The sequence below is a fragment of the Orbicella franksi genome, chromosome 3 (assembly GCF_964199315.1).
Source record: "Orbicella franksi chromosome 3, jaOrbFran1.1, whole genome shotgun sequence".
Classification (NCBI taxonomy): domain Eukaryota; kingdom Metazoa; phylum Cnidaria; class Anthozoa; order Scleractinia; family Merulinidae; genus Orbicella; species Orbicella franksi.
In genome coordinates this window covers 3,403,889-3,422,669 of record NC_138147.1, presented here as the reverse complement: position 1 = coordinate 3,422,669, position 18,781 = coordinate 3,403,889, and the positions used below count along the sequence as shown (strand labels likewise).

The 18,781-nt window shown below is 42.7% G+C and overlaps 2 protein-coding genes across 2 annotated transcripts in view; both read left to right on the top strand.

Moving 5' to 3' along the window:
* LOC145480727 (uncharacterized) overlaps nt 1-18,781 on the top strand; it is a 317,856-nt gene that overhangs the window by 263,094 nt on the left and 35,981 nt on the right. The gene's annotated exons all lie outside the window — the stretch shown is intronic.
* On the top strand, nt 942-18,778 carry LOC145480706 (mycolipanoate synthase-like). Its single transcript, XM_081459014.1, has 12 exons — nt 942-6,663; nt 6,978-7,134; nt 7,439-9,867; nt 10,042-10,204; nt 10,710-10,988; nt 13,184-13,572; nt 14,285-14,581; nt 14,996-15,313; nt 15,834-16,064; nt 16,234-16,555; nt 17,291-17,419; nt 17,642-18,778. Exons 1-12 carry the CDS (start codon nt 1,267-1,269, stop codon nt 17,860-17,862), a joined length of 10,332 nt encoding a protein of 3,443 aa, XP_081315140.1. The 5' UTR covers nt 942-1,266; the 3' UTR covers nt 17,863-18,778.

Genomic DNA, 18,781 nt, shown 5'->3' with positions numbered 1-18,781 from the left:
GTTTAAATGTGCACTGGGTTGATTTTAGGGAATGCTGCGTTGTCTTTTTGGGTGTAGAATAATTAAATTTCGAAGACATGTATTTCATTCACTTAAAAGTACTTCGTAAAAATAATTGATTTTCACCATGTACGAAACCTTCAAATGGATTAAGCTTCTGGTGGTTGAGTCGCAGAAGGATGGTCTACAGATTCCTGCAAACATTTGTTTGGGCAAATGATTGTGAGCGACGCGAGAGCTTTCAAAGTACGTTAAAAATGCAGATATTTGACCATCCGTCGTCAAATTTCAGTTTTACGGGTTAGACATATATTTTAGCACGCGCCACATGTCTTGAGCTATATTAAGTTGAAATAGACACAGAGCTGATAATTTCGAAATGATCTAACCTTATTTGCTGTAAAAGGCAGGTCCAAAAGCCGATTTGACGTGTTTCTGTCACCATTCGTCGCACATAAAGCAGAAGTTTGCTTCTGTTTACACGACGTCCGCTGTACATCGCCGACTGTCAACTTATTTAATGGTCGAATACCATGAATCTATGACCCTCTTTCGACACATATGATCACCACTGCATCTAAGTCAAAAACGGCCAAGTGATTTGTAAATAGTTGCTTGCTTTGCACTACACCAAAATATTACGTTTGATCATCGTTTGATCTATTGCTACTTGAATCCTTGCTTGCAGCGGTTCCTTGTTTGTTCGTCACGCAATGCAGTCATTCAGTCGTGTGGTCTTGCATTATCCAACGGCCAAGCCGGCATCTTTCATTGCCAAGAGATCATGGTCATGGCCTAAATAATACATCCTAAAGGATAATTTAGACAATTGAGAAAGTAAATATTCGGAGAAACAATTCATTTCATGAACATGCAGGTTAAACCACGGTTTTTCGATAGAATATCCCAATCGATTGACCAAATCGCTTCCTTACGTCTAGGTCTTCTAAGAGTCACGGACCTCGTAAAAAGCATCGCCTTAGATGTGGGTCCCTTAATAGAAGATGGACAGCTTTATCTTTTCGCATCCTTACAGCCTACGAAAAAGCTTTCGAGAGACTGGGGTTCTTTCTTGCTCGCAGACCATGGATTGTTCTTTTGGTGTCGCTCATAGTTGTTTTCGCGAGCTGTCTGGGATTCATCCGTCTCCGTTTTGATCAGCCCTCCGTTGAACGTTTCACCGCCACCGATAGCCAATCCAGGGAAGACTTGCATCATGCAGCACAGTTCTTTCCTCTTCTTCAAGCGCGCCTAGAACAGATCATCATGGTCCCTAAACATGGTCACAATATCCTCAGTGAAGATTGCTTGAATGACGCCATTCTTGTCCACCAGACCATAGTAAACATCAGTGGCTACAGTGAAATATGCTCTCGCCAATTGCTTTCAAACGCCCAGCAAAAACCATCCAATCATGGCTGTATCATCAGCAGTCCTCTTGAATTAGCTGGTACTCAATTTGAAGACTTGAAGAACCTTTCCACCATTCTGGCTCGTGAGTTTCTCCATCCAACAGTTGCTCTCTCTTCTGGACAAACATTCAGTTCTTCCCACAAGCGTATGTTGAGTAATTTTCGTGTTCATCACAAGACAGATCCACCAACTGCTCGGGCGGACGCTCTTCGAGTCATTTACTTTATCAGAGAAACAACCAGTGAACATAAACCAAATATTATTCACTTTGAAGCGTCATTTGAGAGTCTCCTGTCATCGATTGGTCGTCGCCTGAGATGCTCGTCACTCTTCTATAAGACTCAGAAATCTACAACTGATGCTTTGCAAAGCATCCTGAAACCTGAAGTGAAATCACTTTGTCTGTCGGCTTTGGCAATGGCTATTCTTGTTTTCATTGTCTTGTACTTTTCCTCTGATAATCCCAGTTGCCTAACAACAGTTCTACTGCTGATTTTATCTATTCTGTTTCCAATGACCTGTTCTGCAGGTATTATCTCAGTGATCAACACATCCCTTTTCCCGACTATCTTGTTTATTCCCTTTTTGCTTTTGGGAAAAGCAACCTCTGACGTAATCCTTTTCCTGGTAGAATGGGAACGGCAAAAGGCGACGACATCACTTGAACATCGAGTTAGTTGCTGTGTTAACAGAGCGGGATTCCCCGTTGTCTTGTCGGCGTTATGTGGGACAATTCTCTCTGGAATTGCAATTTATTCGTCCTTTGATGTTATTTCGGATTTCTTCAAGGCGGTTCTGGTCACCATTGTGCTAGTCTCGGCCGCATCGTTTACAATAACAGTAATTTTGTTGATGCATTTCGAGAAGAAGGCAAAGGAACGTAACACGTGTAGTGCAGGATCCTGTAAAAGAAGATCGCCGATTGCTAGTGCTGGTAGCTTCGACCAAGGACTCATGCAACGCCTAAACGATAGACTGCAACAAATATTAAGGAGACTTACATGGATGATAACGTCACTTGGTGGAAAAGTTCTCTCACTTTTTATACTTGTGTGCATCATAAGTTTGTGTGTGTTGTCTGCTTTACAACCCAGTGACCGAACGAGCAAAATCGAGTCACTTTTTCAAAATGACAATTTCCAGCAATTCAGAGAAGCACAGCAGACGTACTTTGGCAACGAGGCTGATTCGAGTGTCGTTTTCTTAGAGAAAATTGATTATTCAAAGCAAATAGTACAAAATCAAATAACAAACATTTGCACAAAACTGCAAAAGGCTTCTTACAGAGGGGGGAAGTTGTTGTGTTGGACGGCAGCGTTGCGACAGTGGGCACTGGATAGGAACATGACGTGCTCGGACTCTGAATTCTACCGGTGTTTAGAACGTTTTCTTCGTGATTCCCAAAACTTTCCATTTCGACACGATTTACGTTTTGGAGGTGAAAATCACCGAGTTAAAATTCTGGCGTCTCGAATTCAGCTGAAGATGAAAGTACAAAATCAATTGCGAGAGGACAGAGGATCACTACAGAAATTGAGGAAAGACTTACTCAAACAATCACCCCTGAAAACTGTACCAGTATGTGAAGAATTTGTTGATATCGATGACGTGTTTTTGTTGGAGAGAGAAGCAATCTTCACAGTTTTCATAACTGCCACTTGTGTAGTGTTTGTTATCTCCCTGTTTTCAAACGCAAATCTCGGGATTAGCATCTTCCTGGCTGTAACATTTGATTTCCTCGTATTGGAGGCATCAGCTATTATGGAAGCGAGTGAAATTCATCTCAACCACATATCCTTTATCTCCCTGGTTATGACGATTATCGTGTCCCTGAATTTCAGCATTCAGGTTGCCCATTCATTCGTTTTCTCAGCAAAGCAAAAAGTAAGAGTGCGCATGGCTGAGGCCCTATGTTCCGTTGGGTGGTCTGCGGTAACTGCAGCGTCAATGACTGTATCTGGGTCAGTTTCACTAGGGTTTATTTATCCAAGTCTAGTAGAAGTTTTCCATCGACTTGTCCCTTTGCTGCTTGGTCTAGGACTGATCCACGCTCTATTTATTTTGCCGACGATCATCGTGTTATTCTCCGAGTTTGTACATAGTTTTGACTCCCAGAATGACTTGAATGTAGTATCTACCCAGAAGAAACAAAACGACGGAATATCTTTGCAAGTACGAGAAAGCGACACACGGCAACTAACCTCTAAACGCCCTGGCATTTCCATCGTTGGTATCAGCTGCAGGTTTCCTGGAGCCAGTAGTAAGGATCAATTTTGGCATTTACTCGAACAAGGAAAAAGTTCAAATAGTCCATACCCCAAGAACAGACCTGAACAACATAAAACATTCTCTGAGCTTTATAATCCTAAGCGGTATGTTGTCGGACGCCACTGTGTTGTAAACGGGTCCTATTTAGAAGAAATAAAAGGCTTTGACAACAAGTTCTTTGGCATTTCCAGTCAAGAAGCCCGCGGCATGGATCCTCAGCAACGAATTCTATTACAAGTGGTGCATGAAGCCATTGAAGATGCTGGACTACGGCTTTACGATCTGCAAAGGTGTCGAACGGGGGTCTTTGTCGGCGTGATGAATCTGGATTACGCAGCAGCGGTGATGTCAGATCCATCCAATTACAAAGGTATGGACCAGTTTTCCGCGACAGGATGCACATTATCTATTATCGCCAACAGGGTGTCATTCTGCTTAAATCTAACCGGCCCAAGCTTGGTCGTTGATACGGCATGTTCTTCATCGTTAACCGCCCTCAAAATAGCCTGTGACAACCTGCACAATGGAGAGTGCGAGATAGCCATCGTTTGTGCACCTAACGTTATCCTCAGTCATGCTATGCAGATGGCATCCGGCTTGGGTGGTTTTCTTGCTCCGGATGGACGTAGTAAAAGTTTTGACGTCTCTGGAGATGGCTATGGACGTGGAGAAGGTTTCGCAGCAGTCATTTTGAAGCTGTCACATGCAGCTGTGAATGACAAAGATGATGAATATTGCGAGATCCTCGCCTGTGGAATGAACAGCGATGGACAAAACGCCGTACCGATGACAGCGCCAAGTGCAAAGATGCAAGCTGAACTATCCAGAAGAGTTCTAGAACAGTCAGGAGTGAGTCCTGAAGATGTGGATTTCTTCGAGGCACACGGCACTGGTACCGCAATCGGTGACGTGGTAGAAGTTAATTCGATAGCTGAAACCTACACCAGGCTAACAACAAAGTCCACACAGAAGTTAAGGATTGGTTCTGTGAAGTCAAACCTCAATCATACAGAATCTACTTCTGGTCTTGCTGGACTAATCAAGGTCGCTCTAATGATCAAAGAGAAGAAATATGTGCCAACTGTTAACATAAATGTGCTCAATCCCAAACTTAAGCTGGAGGAAAACGGGTTTGTTGTTCAACAGACCACTGAACCATGGATAACAGAAAAAGGAAAACCCCGAATAGCAGCCTTGAACTCGTTTGGTTTTGGTGGTTCAAATGTGCATCTCATCCTTCGCGAAGTTCCTTCAGAGCAATGCTCACATGAAGAGAGCGTTTATCGTCTAAATAGTGTCTTCACCTTGTCAGCACGTTCAAAAGAAGCTCTACAGAAGTTGGCAAGACTTTATTCAAATTGGATTAGTGATAATAAAGAAGATATGGATGAGTCTTTCGTGGTAAACTTGTGCTATTCTTTGAACGAACGCCGCAGCCAATTCCCACACCGTTTGGCTCTTGCCTTTGGTTCCCCTTGTGAAGCATCCAAGTCTCTGGCATACTTCGCTGACGACTCCATGGGTTGGGATAAATTGCTTTCCTACGCAGAGGTGAACTCCAATGACGGCAAACTCGTTTTCATGTTTGGTGGTCAGGGGTCTCAGTGGTATGCTATGGGAAGGCAGTTAATTGAATGTGAAGCTGTTTTCAGGGAAGCTGTCCTGACGGTGAGCAACATACTAAAATATTTGGGTGTGAAATGGTCTCTCATAGAGGAGCTTATGGCACCAGAAGACATTTCACGAATTGCAGAGAATTGCATTGCTCAACCGGCCACTTTTGCTGTCCAGTACGCGACGGCGCAGCTGTTGAAGTCGTGGAAAATTCATCCTTCCGCTGTCATCGGACACAGTCTCGGAGAGTTTGCAGCTGCCTGTGTTGCTGGGGTCATAACCGTCGAGGAAGCTGTTACACTGGTGCTGACTCGCTCCACTTTGCAAACTGGATGTCCCGACAATGGTGGTATGGCGGCTCTTGGCATGTCCGAAGAGGAGGCCAGGACATTATTGGTCAACCTGGAGTTAACTGAAACACTTGAGATAGCCGCAGTCAATGATGCGAGAAGTGTGACTGTGTCTGGCGAATCCCAATCGATCGAGACCCTGGGCCAATATTTAACAGCGCACGGAAAAGATACTTTCTGGCGTGTTCTTGGAACAAGACGTGCATTTCATAGCGCACACATGGAGCCCATTAAGACGCCTTTTCAAGCGGCTATGAAACACATCAAGCTTAAACCTCAACTTTCCAAAATTCCTGTGTACTCTACCGTTGAGGGCGACGTTCTCTCGGGTCAGAAGTTTAACGGCGATTATTGGTGGCGAAATCTTCGCTGTCCGGTCCAGTTCTGCCAAGCCATAAAGCATGTTCTAAAGGATGGTTACAAGCAGATTATTGAGATTAGTACGCAGCCAATTTTGGCCCACTATGTCAAACAAATTGCTCTTCAAGAACACCTGGATAACCAGGAAATTCCAGTTATCGTGGCAACTCTTCCCCGAAAGAGAGTATCTGTCAAAGACCAACACTGGTGCTTTCTTCAAAACACAGTTTGTAAACTGTATACAATGGGATTTCCCATAGAATGGTCTTGTGTACAGAAGGATCCATCAGCCAGGTTTGTCCGTTCAGTGAACTCTCCATGGCTGGAAAAGAGCTTTTGGTACAGAGAAAATTCCTCTGAACCCATAGTACCTCCATTTGGTGCTGACAGAACTACAAAGAAGCAAGGTCATCCATTTCTAGGACAGGTGAAAATGACCGAGCCGTATTCAGGCCTGCATTGCTGGGAGACTGAGATTGACCTCCATCGTTTCCCAACTCTAAAGGATCATGCTTTCATTCAGGGAGGTGCTGTGATGCCTGGAGCTGCCTACCTGGAAATGGCTTTCGCTATGGTGAAGGACAAATTTTTAGATGTTGCTTGTGTGGAACTTACTGATGTGAAGCTCTTGAATCTTCTTACCCTGCCAGAAACACAGGTAATTAAAATAATATGACCCAAGAGGAAACGGTGAACGGAATAAGCCATTTTCGAGCGGCTTTTTACCTCTTTTTCAAAACGACTCCTAGTGCACAACCTTTCGTATGGATATGAGTTTGATTTGTAAGACAATGAACGTCCAAGAAAAACTCATTTCAATATGAAAGGTTGTGCACCAAGACTCGTTTTGAAACAGAGGTAAGAGCAACTCGGAAATGGCTTATTGAAATCTTATTCTCGTAAGATAAAAATACCCCAGGTTCCCAAGGCGAGGTACCAAAATTGATTGCATTCACTACGGTGTACTTTTAGGTTCGATACTTGCGACTACGCCTTTTGAAGACCGACAAAATTGATGAGGCCCAGTTCCACATTACAAGCTTACAGGATGAACAGTCTGAAATTATTCTGAGCAGTGGGAACATTTCTGTAGATCTTTTCCACAAGCACAAGAATCTCGAGGAAAAAGGTAACAATGAAGTTTTCTCCAATTATGTTAACAAACAGAATTCTCTTTATATTCTACTTGTCGGTATTGCTTCCATTGTTTTGGTCTCGTGCTTATATTTTATTTGTTTCAATAATCGTGTCATTATCATTGCATACAGACTAGAACCAAACAACTTCAAAGTTTAAATTTGTGGTTGATGATATGCTTTGAATAAAATTTATGAGAAAACATACATCCATTTATGTAAAAATCCGTCCAAATCATTCAAGATATCTTTGCCCAGTCATTTAGGATATCAAATTTTCTTTGTCAATATACGCAGATGTCCACAAAGTTAGCCCAACTATAAAGGAGCTAACGACAAAGATGATGACCATGACACTGGAGCGGTTCAGAGAAATATCAGAACAGTTGGGGTTTAACTATGGGCCCACTTTCTCCATCATCAAAAAAATATGGCAGCGCGGCAACGAAGGACTTTGCTTGGTTGACATCAGTGGACTACCGGCTGTTCAAGCAGAAGCAGAAAGTTATGTTGTCCATCCCTGCATTTTAGACGCCTGCCTTCAATCCTGTTTTATTCCCGTTGGAAACACTGTGTTTGAAGACACCTCCTTTGTGCCGGTGTGTTTCAAGAGCATTACTCTGAACGACGTGCCATCTACCAACCAGCTGTACTGCCACGTCATTGCAGATGTGACTACGTTTCGAAGATTCGATGTTACCCTCATGAGTCCGTCAGGAAAAGTTTTTCTAACAATAAATGACTTTCTTGCTACAGAGTTGACCAGCACAGAACGTCGATTTACCTTTGATGACCTTGGCTACGAAGTCCAGTGGACCGAGGAAGTTTTGCAAAGGCAGAAGGAAACTGCGCGAAATTCGACTTGCATTGTCCTGAAAGATTCCTCCATCTTTTCAGACGCACTTATCACAAGACTTCAGGCCGCTAAGTTCAATGTCATCACAGTTGACCTGCCAAATGCTAGATGTTTCAACACAGAAGCAGAGGAAGAAATTAAAGCAGCCCTTTCGGACATACCAACAAGTCACTCTTCCAACCTCAGGGTTATCAACACGTGGCCTGTGGAAAGCAATCTTCTACCAAACAGCTTCGATGTGATAGACCAAGCTCAACGCCTCGCCTTCGCCAGTTCTGTATTCTTACTTCAGCTGCTGATAGAGAGGGAGTGTTTCAATTCTCAACTTTTCCTGATCACTGAATGTACACAGCTGTTGAATGCTTGTGACACTAACACCATCCCGTGGAGTTCTACAGTCTGGGGTCTGCGGCGAACAGCACGCCTAGAAGAATTTAATGTCAGGATTAACGCTATTGACCTAAACAACAAAACGGATTTGCTCGAAATAGATTCTTTGGTCCAGGAGATTCTGGGTGACAGCATGGAAGAAGAGGTGGCCTTTCGAGATGGCAAACGCTTCATAAATCGCGTTGTGAGGACGAAACTTTCCCCAGAACAGCCAACAACCAAGCGAATTGAAAGCAAGAAGAAGGGCTCGTTGTACTTGTCAAGTATCCCTTCGTCAACAACGCTCTGCCTGCGTGAAAAGAGTCTTTCGAAGCTGTCCTCGTCTGAGCTCACACTCGATCTGCTATATTGTTGGACACCCTCTGAATCCCTGATTGATGTAGTCAAACCAAATGGGTGCGTTTTCGTCGTTGGAAAGGTAACTGATCTACCTAGAGGGAGCGAAAATACCAAGTTACAGATTGGAGATGAGGTGTGTGGTGTTATCGCCTCTGGACGGGTTTCCTCCTCCCTTGCCATCAGCGTCAATAACGTGTTTGTAAAACCAACCAGCTTAACAGAAGAGCAAGCGGCATACATCCCAGCGTGCCTCTCCATAGCTTCTCATGCCCTTCAAAGAGTGGTATCAGGAGAAGAAACTCAGAAATTGCTGATACATGAAGCGAATCGTGGTCCCGGTCCAGCTGCAGTTGTCCTTGCAAAAGCATTGGGTCACAGAGCATTTTGCACCATTCCCGACACTTGCCAAGCATCTGAAAACGTTCGTCTTCTTGAATTGGGTGCAGAAAGTGTTATGCGCCAGAGTTCCTCTTATCTCGATGGTGATTCTAGTTGGCTTTTTGACGCCGTCCTATTTTTCTACCCACCTGCTCCAAATGCTCTTCGAAAAAGTAGTCGGGTTCTCAAAGGAGGAGGAAGAGTTATAATCTTGAGCTCCGAGTTTGCTGGCGACGTCGTATTTACCGCAGCTACAAATGTCAGATATGAGAGAGAGGACATAGCAGGCATTCTCAGGTCCCCCCAGGTTTACGAGAACCTCAGTTTAACAAGTCTGGAATTTTTGCAAAGCAAAGGAGTCCTCCAGAAGCTTCTAGGAATGCAGCTGGTCTCTGTGGACGTGGCAACAGCCATTGAAGCTGCAAACGCATCCCTTGAGAAACAGCCATCTCCAAAAGATCAAATGAAAGCACCCTCAAGCCTTTCTTTTCTAATTCACTCGTTTCAGCTATGTGGGGAGGAGGCCGAGCGTATCAAGATTCCTGTCCTTCCATGTGGATTAGATGAATGTGGCTTGAAAGAAAACAGAACATACTTGGTTGCTGGGGGGATTCGAGGATATGGATTTGAAGTGGCTCGCTGGATGGTTGAGAATGGTGCCAAGTGCGTGGGGCTTATTGGCCGTTCAAAACCCTCAGACGCCAAATGTCAAGAAGTGCGAGAGATAGAAAGGAGGACTGGTGCAAAGATTCACATGGTCCAGGTAATTAACCTTCCATTATCTCTTCTAAAAAGCTTTATCAGTAACATAAAAAGTTTTATAACAATGCGTTTTCCATGCGAGTGACCAGAGTAACAACGTTAGTATCAGCTGCTCTGTACAATCACAAGCAAAGTGATAAAATTTAAAACAATAGTTCATATTTTGTTTTTTTAGATTGATATATCCAACCAAGAACAAATGAAAACCTTTCGAGAAGAGCTTAAGACTCTTCCAAGTGTAGCTGGCATCGTTGTCACTGCCATGGTTCTGAAAGATGAATTTCTCAACGATTTGACATTTGAGAGCTTTACTGATGCCATGGCCCCTAAAATAAAAGGTAATACAGTAATATACTTTATTGTATCTACCTTATCGTCAAAATTGCAATGATTTGGGTTAGAACCAAATTAGTAGTCCTTCCACCGTTCCTACTTCAAATTTAAGCTAGCTTCGTGGCACAAGAAGACCGTTCACAACTTATTTTGATTGCCACGTAATAAATGGAAGGAAACTTCCTACCATTGTAATGTTTACCCGACAATCTTTTTAAGATTCAGCACATGTTGTCAAATATAAAGAGCTCCCAATCTTTCATGAGCGCCTTGTCTTGAGCTCCAAAGACAACGAAGACAACGTGGAGACGAACAGTAGAAAAGGAACGGAAAGAGGCAGGGTGGAGCTCATGGGAGGAAACGACAACGATCGCAGGGGATCGAGAAAAGTGCAGGACCTCTGTAAAGGCCCTATCTACCACGAGGCACGAGAAGGATAGATGCTAGATGCCTAAACATAATATTAGAGTATTAGAATCATTATGATAACAGTTTTCAATTTGTTGCAAGGTTCCTTCTTACTTCACCAAATGAGCTTGGAAATGAACTTGGATTTCTTCGTCATGTTTTCATCCATGGCTTCGATCATCGGCAACGTGGGACAATGCTCCTACTCAGCTTGCAATGCTTTTCAAGATTCTCTTGCCCAATACCGAAGACAGGTGCTCGGTCTACCCGGATTGGCGATAAACTGGGGACCAATTAGTGGAGCGGGCGTGATGGAACGAGATTCCAGTGTCGCTAAATTGATGACTATAGCAGGACTTGGTTTTATACATGCCAAAGATGGTACGCTATTTCTTTACTAAGACACGGCATACAATATTTAACAAACGGTAGGCGATGTCAGAATACTCTCACACACACTGTTGAAATTGATGGTTAAAAAGTCTATCATGAAGATATCAAAACTGATTCACAATAACTGAAAAGTGGGGGGCATTGAAATAAGTTGCAGCAAAAATATCCCGTAAGTGTACAAGATTCAGTTGTCGTCGAGGTTGTGGTGAATAGTCCTGCTCTTATAATACGGACCCTGTTGTTTTCGTTTTGTGAATATTAGTTGTTAGATCCAGAACTCTAACGGTGTGAGAACTCTGATGAACACAAATCGACAAAATTCGTGCCACAGCAAGGTCGCAGAAAATCACGTAGGGGCCAAACCACGCTCCTAATGTTTCATGAAGGCTATATTTGCTTGGTTTATATATTTCTGAACCAAGTTTGGCAGATGAGCTTTCTTTGTTCTCCAGTTTATTTCAATTTGGAAGTTGTGACAAAATGTCAGATCATGACGTCATAATTGATGACGTCACCAAAACGTGCTATAATTATTTGTAAAATCTGATGTAAAGATTATGTTATTGGAAAGGCCTTGACTTGAGAGGCAAAATGCCGGAAACCGTTTTTTGCTATGATGATTATATTTTGAGATATGGTAAATTAAATATTTTTTTGTTGTCCCTCCCGGAATTTGCTTAACCATACTGTCCTTCTTAAGTCAGTCTCTCTGGTTTTTTTTTTTTTCAGTTTTATTCTAGGAAGGCTAATAATCTAGAAAAATAAAAAGTTTGATGTTGTCAAAAATCGCATGGTTTTAAAAATTTGATTTTCGGCTTTGTTAGGATGGTATTAACAGTAAAAAAACGGGTGACGTCACAGGTTATGACGTAACAAAACTAATTTTAACGCAATAACACTAGAGGGATAATTTTTTATTTCGATCTTCTTCTTTATTTTTGCTTTAGTCATCTGGCACATCACATGTGCAACATAGCTGCATTTGCTGGAACAAAATTACGGCTCCTATTTGGGGATTTTTCTCAAGGGGGGGGACGCCATATTTTGCAGAGTTATTTTTCATATTTAAAAATGCCATATTTCATTCAATTTTTGTGATATGGACAAACTTTTTTCAGGTTTCAACTCCCCTTGATGTGCTCTTTCAAACACATTGTAAAATATATGCATATTAAAAACTTCAAAAGTGGCAAAAAACATGACGTCATCACTGTGACGTCACAACTTTGACATTTACTGACATTTTTCACGTAAATATAATTGGCAATAGGTCTCCTGCTCATCTGCCAAGTTTGGTGTAGAAACAGTCAATACTTTTTAAGTAATGCGAAATAATGTAAAATACCCAAGAACTGACGAAACATTTGGGGGGTGGTTTGGCCCCTACGTGAATGCAGGATTTAAGTAGGAATTAGTAGTAGTAATTGGAGCGAGTGGAGTACAATTCAGGGAGTGATCGCGCAAGTAATTTCAAAATCGGACGAGCTCGTAGAGCGAGGCCGATTTGAAATTACGAGCACGATTACTCCCTGAATTGTACAACACGAGGTCCAGTTACTAATTAATCGTATCAAAAACAAAATTTCAAAATTAAAAAGTCTTTTCACAACTTCTTTTGAGCGAAAAGTGAATAGCGCCCTCCATAACTGTAGGAAATATTAAGAAAAAGAGCCATTAGGGCACATGTAATTGACGTGCAAATCACGTGGGTATCCATTACAACTTGTTGAAATTGGAGTTGTAATTGGATACCTATAATTGGACACCCATGTGATCACACGCCGATTACGTGCCAGATAGGCGCACGGAGAACCAATCACGATCGAGAATTTTGTTATAGATACGATTAGTGCGTTTACTCATTGGTTACCTTCAGCTGTTAAGCGCACACGGTCACTTTATACAAAGTTCTAGTTGAAGTATGTTATGCGGTCCCTTCAGATATGGAACTTGTGTTTGAGGGAACTCTTTTCACATTTCAAACAAATGATCAACTGAGTCTTAGGGCTTCGTAGTACAGGACGCATGCACACTGTTAAGTCGTGGAGCTCTCCTGCAACCTTCAATAGTGTCAACTGTTCTTACTCGGACGATCACACTACATGAACCTCTAACTGCACTGTGCTAAAACTATATTTTATCAGTAGCAATCGCACATTTCCGATTCTTTAATATTTTCACAGGAGCCAAACACATGGCCAAAGTTCTTACTGAGGAACCCAGCCGCTTCCAAATCGCCCTATGCGGTGTGGACTGGCCTAGATACATAAAAAGTATTAGCGGGCTGAAGAAGACGTCCCGAATGTCTGTCATTAGGGCAGAAATCAATGATTCTGTTAGTCAGACCAGCTCGTCGGAGACCCTCGCACAACAAATAACGCTGGAGAAGGATGCAGAAAAGAGAGGCGAACTCGTCAGGGAGTACGTCGGCTTGGTAATAAAAGAATGGACGGGAATTTCCTCGAGTTCTGAGGTCGATCTTAACAACAGCTTGTACAACTACGGCATCGACTCAGCTGGCGCTCTGACCTTGAAAATGCAGTTTGAATCCAATTTGCAAGTTTCTTTTGAGGTGGGTTCCTTTAGGCTTGGGCGGTTTGTTTTCCCATTTCAGATCACTTGATATTCTCTAGAGAATTGTTCATTGTTCGTCATTGTTCATTGTTCATCTCTAGAGAATTGTTCATCCATCTAAAAAATATTCATTCATATACACGCGAGGCGATAATTTGAAAATTTCAAAGCTAGACTTCGTAAGAGTATCATCACATGGTCTGAAATGGGGCAACAAACTACCCAAGATAAAAAAGGTCTATTATCACTTAATCACAGATAATCGACGACAGGTCCCCTTGGCTTACTGCGTCAATTCGATGTCGTCGTACGGCTGACAAGAATAAAGAATATCGTCCTCAAAGAGATGTTGTCTTGATGATACGCTAAACTCTCCCAAGTAGCATTCATAAAATCTGTACTGAATGGTCACCCTTTTCGTTCCCTAAGGAAAACAGGTTCATTGAGCTTGACTGTATGAGTTCAGGGGGTTTTATTATCCCAAATATTAGACACAGTTTAGACAGGAGGTTTCAGTTTCACACAGTCATTCCTTATAAGCGGTGAGCTGGTACCAGATTATGGTCTTCAGTTCACCTACATTTCCTTCAGATGCTGTTTTTTTTTTTTTCCTGTGGCTCGTCTAAAAATATGTTTGAGGAGGGCTACGGCTCTTGTATTTGTCTTCCTTCACCTACATGTTTACTAGATCGTGAGTGTTCTTGTTTCAGGTTTTCTATTTTATGCAGCCTGATACGACCGCACTTAAACTTGCAAGAGACATCACTGCCAAGCTTAGTGGAGAGGCACCTAGTGAACAGCTTCAGAATAACGAAGGCCAAGAAAATGAAACTGCACAAACACAGCCAATGGCGGATACATCGCCTTCAGCCATCACGTCAGAGAGTCAAGTACAAGTGGTGCCGCTGTACACTCCTGCTTGCGCGGCTATCAAGTTCTTCTGTGTACATCCATCGCACCGCTATGCGTTGAATCTAGTGCCGATTTCTTCGGGATTTCAAGGCCAGGTGATTCCCTGCTGTTGTATTATGTCTTTATCTATCCAATCCGCGTTCAAAGTAAACATTCTCCATGCATACTTGCTCTAAGCATTTCGTACAGATCTACTTGGAAAAATCTCTTACAATTAGGGCATGGTAACTTAGATAGTGCATTGGCCGAATGGTTAGCGCATATGATTGCGTCCTTGAAGTGAAACGTAAACCGTGAGAACCCGGCACTGACACCTCATTGACGAGCAAAACTCAATCTGAGTATCACAGACCACATGTTTGTAGAAACGTACCCAAACGTGATTTCATTGGATATGACAGAAGTCACGTTCCGTGGTATTTTCGTTCGTGTTTTAAGCAGACTGAAGCCACTATTTGTACAAGAATGTTAATCGATGTATGATTGACATCTTTCTTTTTGGTAATTAGGATTTGGTATCCTTTTATGCACTGGGATTTACTGACCCAACGGTAGTGAGTGAAGACTGGGGTGGAGTACGTGAACTTGCTGCACATTACGTTCAACTGATAAGCAAGGAGCAGCGCCATGGACCGTACTTTCTTGGCGGATATTCCTACGGAGGGCTTGTTGCGTACGAAATGGCGTCCCTGTTGACAGAGCAGAACCAGAGGGTGGAGTTTGTGGCTATGCTTGACACATTTCCGTGGTATCCCCATTCACGGACCATTACCATGAGACTGGCTTCCATGCAGGACAATGCAACTTCATCAACTCGACAGGTCGAGGTTCGTGAGAAAGGTGGTCATGGCAACGGTAATCTGATGACCGGACTAATTAAGGTCTTCCAGAATTTACAGAATTATTGCCACAGTGCGATAGACTAAACACTCGAGTCAAAAAGCAAATTTAATGTTAAGAATCCATCCCGCGGGAAGCTGGCCATCTAGTTGTTTTCATTGGTTTTGTCAAGGAGTTCAAATGCACTTCATTAGCAGAGTGCCATGCTCGCTTGTCCCTAGTCTTCCTGGTCTCATTTGCAGCGTTTTTCTAGATCGTTACGCAAAGCTAAATGAGTATAGTTGCAAGACGACCTATTGTAAATAAATGCTGTGAACAAGTTTGTCCCGGATTGAAATGAAATTACCACGATCGAGGCTATAACCAGGCGGTCCAACATGCAGGACAACTGCACAGTGGTTCAGTTTCAATTGCCATATTTCCTAGGGGTAGATGTTGTCAAAAGTGTTTATTATCAGGCAGGCCTGTGAACGGATAACCACAATTGGTTCTTTCCTGTCTTTTCAGATGTTTTTTGAAAATTTTCTGGCAAAACTGGCAGTAGATTCTCTAAAGATGGAAGCAGACGAATACAACCACTTGAGAAAGGAACATAATCTAGACTGGATCATAGATGAACTACAGAGAAGGAGCCGTGAGAAAGGACTCCCTGACTACAGTTTGGGGGCCCTCAGAGAGGCACTTCTAAAGAACTTAAGTATTGCCAATAGAACATTCGAAGAATGGCAGCCTCCTCAGGTACGAGACCTGTTTAGGTGACTTTTAATTACAAATCAGCTTAAGGGTCGAAATTTATCCCAGTCTTAACCAGCATTTTTGCTAGAAGGGTAGTATTAGAACATTACGTAAGACTACTCGCCTTCAGTGAATTATGCACAGGTTTCTTCACCTTTCTTTTCGTTATTAGGTTCGTTATCGAGGCCCTCTCACATACATCAGAAGCCAAGACGACCGCTTCTCGCCCAGGGTTTCCCCGTCAGAGAGTGTTGGCGAGATATGGGGCCAGTTGGTTGATGGAGGTACAACGGTGCTCGTTTGTCCTGGTGACCATTACTCTATGAGTGAGCTACCTCATGCTCACGTGACTGGTAGTATCTTAGCAACAGCTCTCGCATTCAACTACCGCATGTTGTTCCCAGAATTGCCCAGACCTTCAAGAACATTCCATCAAAGACGAGCTGTGGAAAAACTTTGCAGCGGCGTGAACGTGTTCCTTCATTCAAAGAAAGGTAAATCTCCGTCAATGACTTTTGCTACAATGATGGCTATCATTTTGCCCGTATGAGATTGAAAAGGATAAGATTTGCAAGCTGTGGCGTGAGTGTTACATGTCAGTATCATTTTCGCTTCTCACTGAGCCACCTAGCTATAGAGTCTAACAAACAACGACGATAATTTTTGAAGAATCAATGATGCTCGAATTCCACTGACGGTACGAACTGTCCGACCGGATTTATTATTCCGCCCGAAGGATTTCTTCCAAACATGCGCACAAGCTATGAACTCGCATATGATTGGTTCATAAATAACAATCTCGTTCCACGAGTTTTCCTTTCTTACTGCGCAAGCGTGGCGAAACGAGCGACTCTCGAGAGTTCCGTTACAGCCTCGATTTTGATTGGTTTGAAAAACAATGGAAATGTGTGGAAGTTAAAATCCAGCATCTTATTGAGCCACGCGTTTGTCAGCTAGGCGTGCGCAATTCAACCAGAAGTGCGATATTTTCGAACTTCAAATCGGATGTTTCCCGAACGCTGGTCAAGGCGAACGAAGGTACAAGGTTGCATAAATAATGAAATGGAATGGTCGAAACAGAGAAACGAAATTATGAGAAACTTCAACGTCTATCATTGCTTTTTCGCGTTTGACAGCGAAATGTTCTAAGAAAAATTTCCCTCTCGAGGGAGTTAATAACTTCTGGTACTCATTTATCACTATTATCGCATTTCTTATTTCAATTCCAGGGAGCAGAAGGCCTCATTTTGGAAAACTTCTTTTGGAGGAAGATACTCACAAACTTGAGTTGAGGTCGAAGACTGACGAAGTGGAAACAGCTGAGAGCGAGAAAACCAAAGAGATAATTGACCTAAAAGGTAAAAAGCAATTTAACTATTTGGAATGAAGGTCACCGGATGTTCATCTGAATTTTTGGGAGATTCTATTTTCGGCATCGGTGATAAGAAATATATACTAGCTAACGTCTTCTTCGCCCACTTTCTCAATCAGAGCACCCTTAAAATTATTTTTATATCGATAAGTTACTCAATGCAGAAAGCATTTTCTCACAAGAATCTTTCCTCGCGCTTTCTTTTCAGACCTCTGTATGGTGCAGCCAGGAAGACTCGTCTCCAGTGCCCAGAAGTATGCTTGGCGCAAGCGAAGAGTCGGAGCTCATCAAAGTGGGAACCTGGGACAAGTTGCGTCCGTCATAACAGGCCGACGAGTTTACAACTTGGAATTCACTGATTATTCCGATCTCAAAGCGTTCTATAACATGATAGAAGCTGTATTTGCTGTGAATTTGTTAACCAGTTAGAATTGCAGTGCTAAACAATTGTCATGTTTGATCGGTTTTATTATACCATTCCCAAATTTCTGGGACAGAAAGTAGCTACTTTTCTCCCCACATTTTTGAAACGTAAGATACAAATCATTTGATCGCAGCTAATTTATCACAAAACTGCAACGAGGGATTATATTTAACAGGAAAAGCTAAGGCCGTACTGAAATCAAAAACTAATAATTATTATGTAGGTTCCTGATTGCTTCTTCGCCCGCGTATTTATATTGGTAATAGAACGTTTTCACTCACGTGACCAGCAGCCATGCAAATTTATTGAGCGTGTTTACATAAGAAAAGAGTTCAATTCACACAGAATTGGTTTGCTACACCAACATAGCTGCTGTTTCATTGTTTTGACCTATGGCTGCCGTGACTTCATGTGAAAAAACGATGACCTGCCAATTAACTGCTGAATTAATGCAGTCAAGCAGGTAGTGCCCCCCGTCCTCACCACGCCGAAGGAATTTGAAAACGCAGCTTTATTTTCTTCGGTTAGGCCTACCGTCCACGCTAATCCGTCACGAAAGTGGAGCTTTTCGAAAACGCTCATCAAACCGGAGGAATTTGAAAACGCCGGCTTTGCGTTTTCGTGTGGACAGAAAACATTTTTTAAAACGGAGCTTTTCGAAAGCGATGTTGTCACGCCAGTAATCAGGTGATTTCCCTGACCGAGTTTTCCTCAAACACAAATCCAAAATGACCGGTGACTGTTTCGCTTTTAAATTCCTTCGGCGTTGTGTGGACGGAAAACATGATTAGTTTTCATAGTGAAACCTTCGTTTTCAAATTCCTCCGGCGCAGTGAGGACCGGGGCCTTAGTTTGGTTCGTTTTGGTATTTCAGATTTCAGTTTGATGTTTTTTCTTTGGGAAGGAGCCGGGGGTGACGGGGCG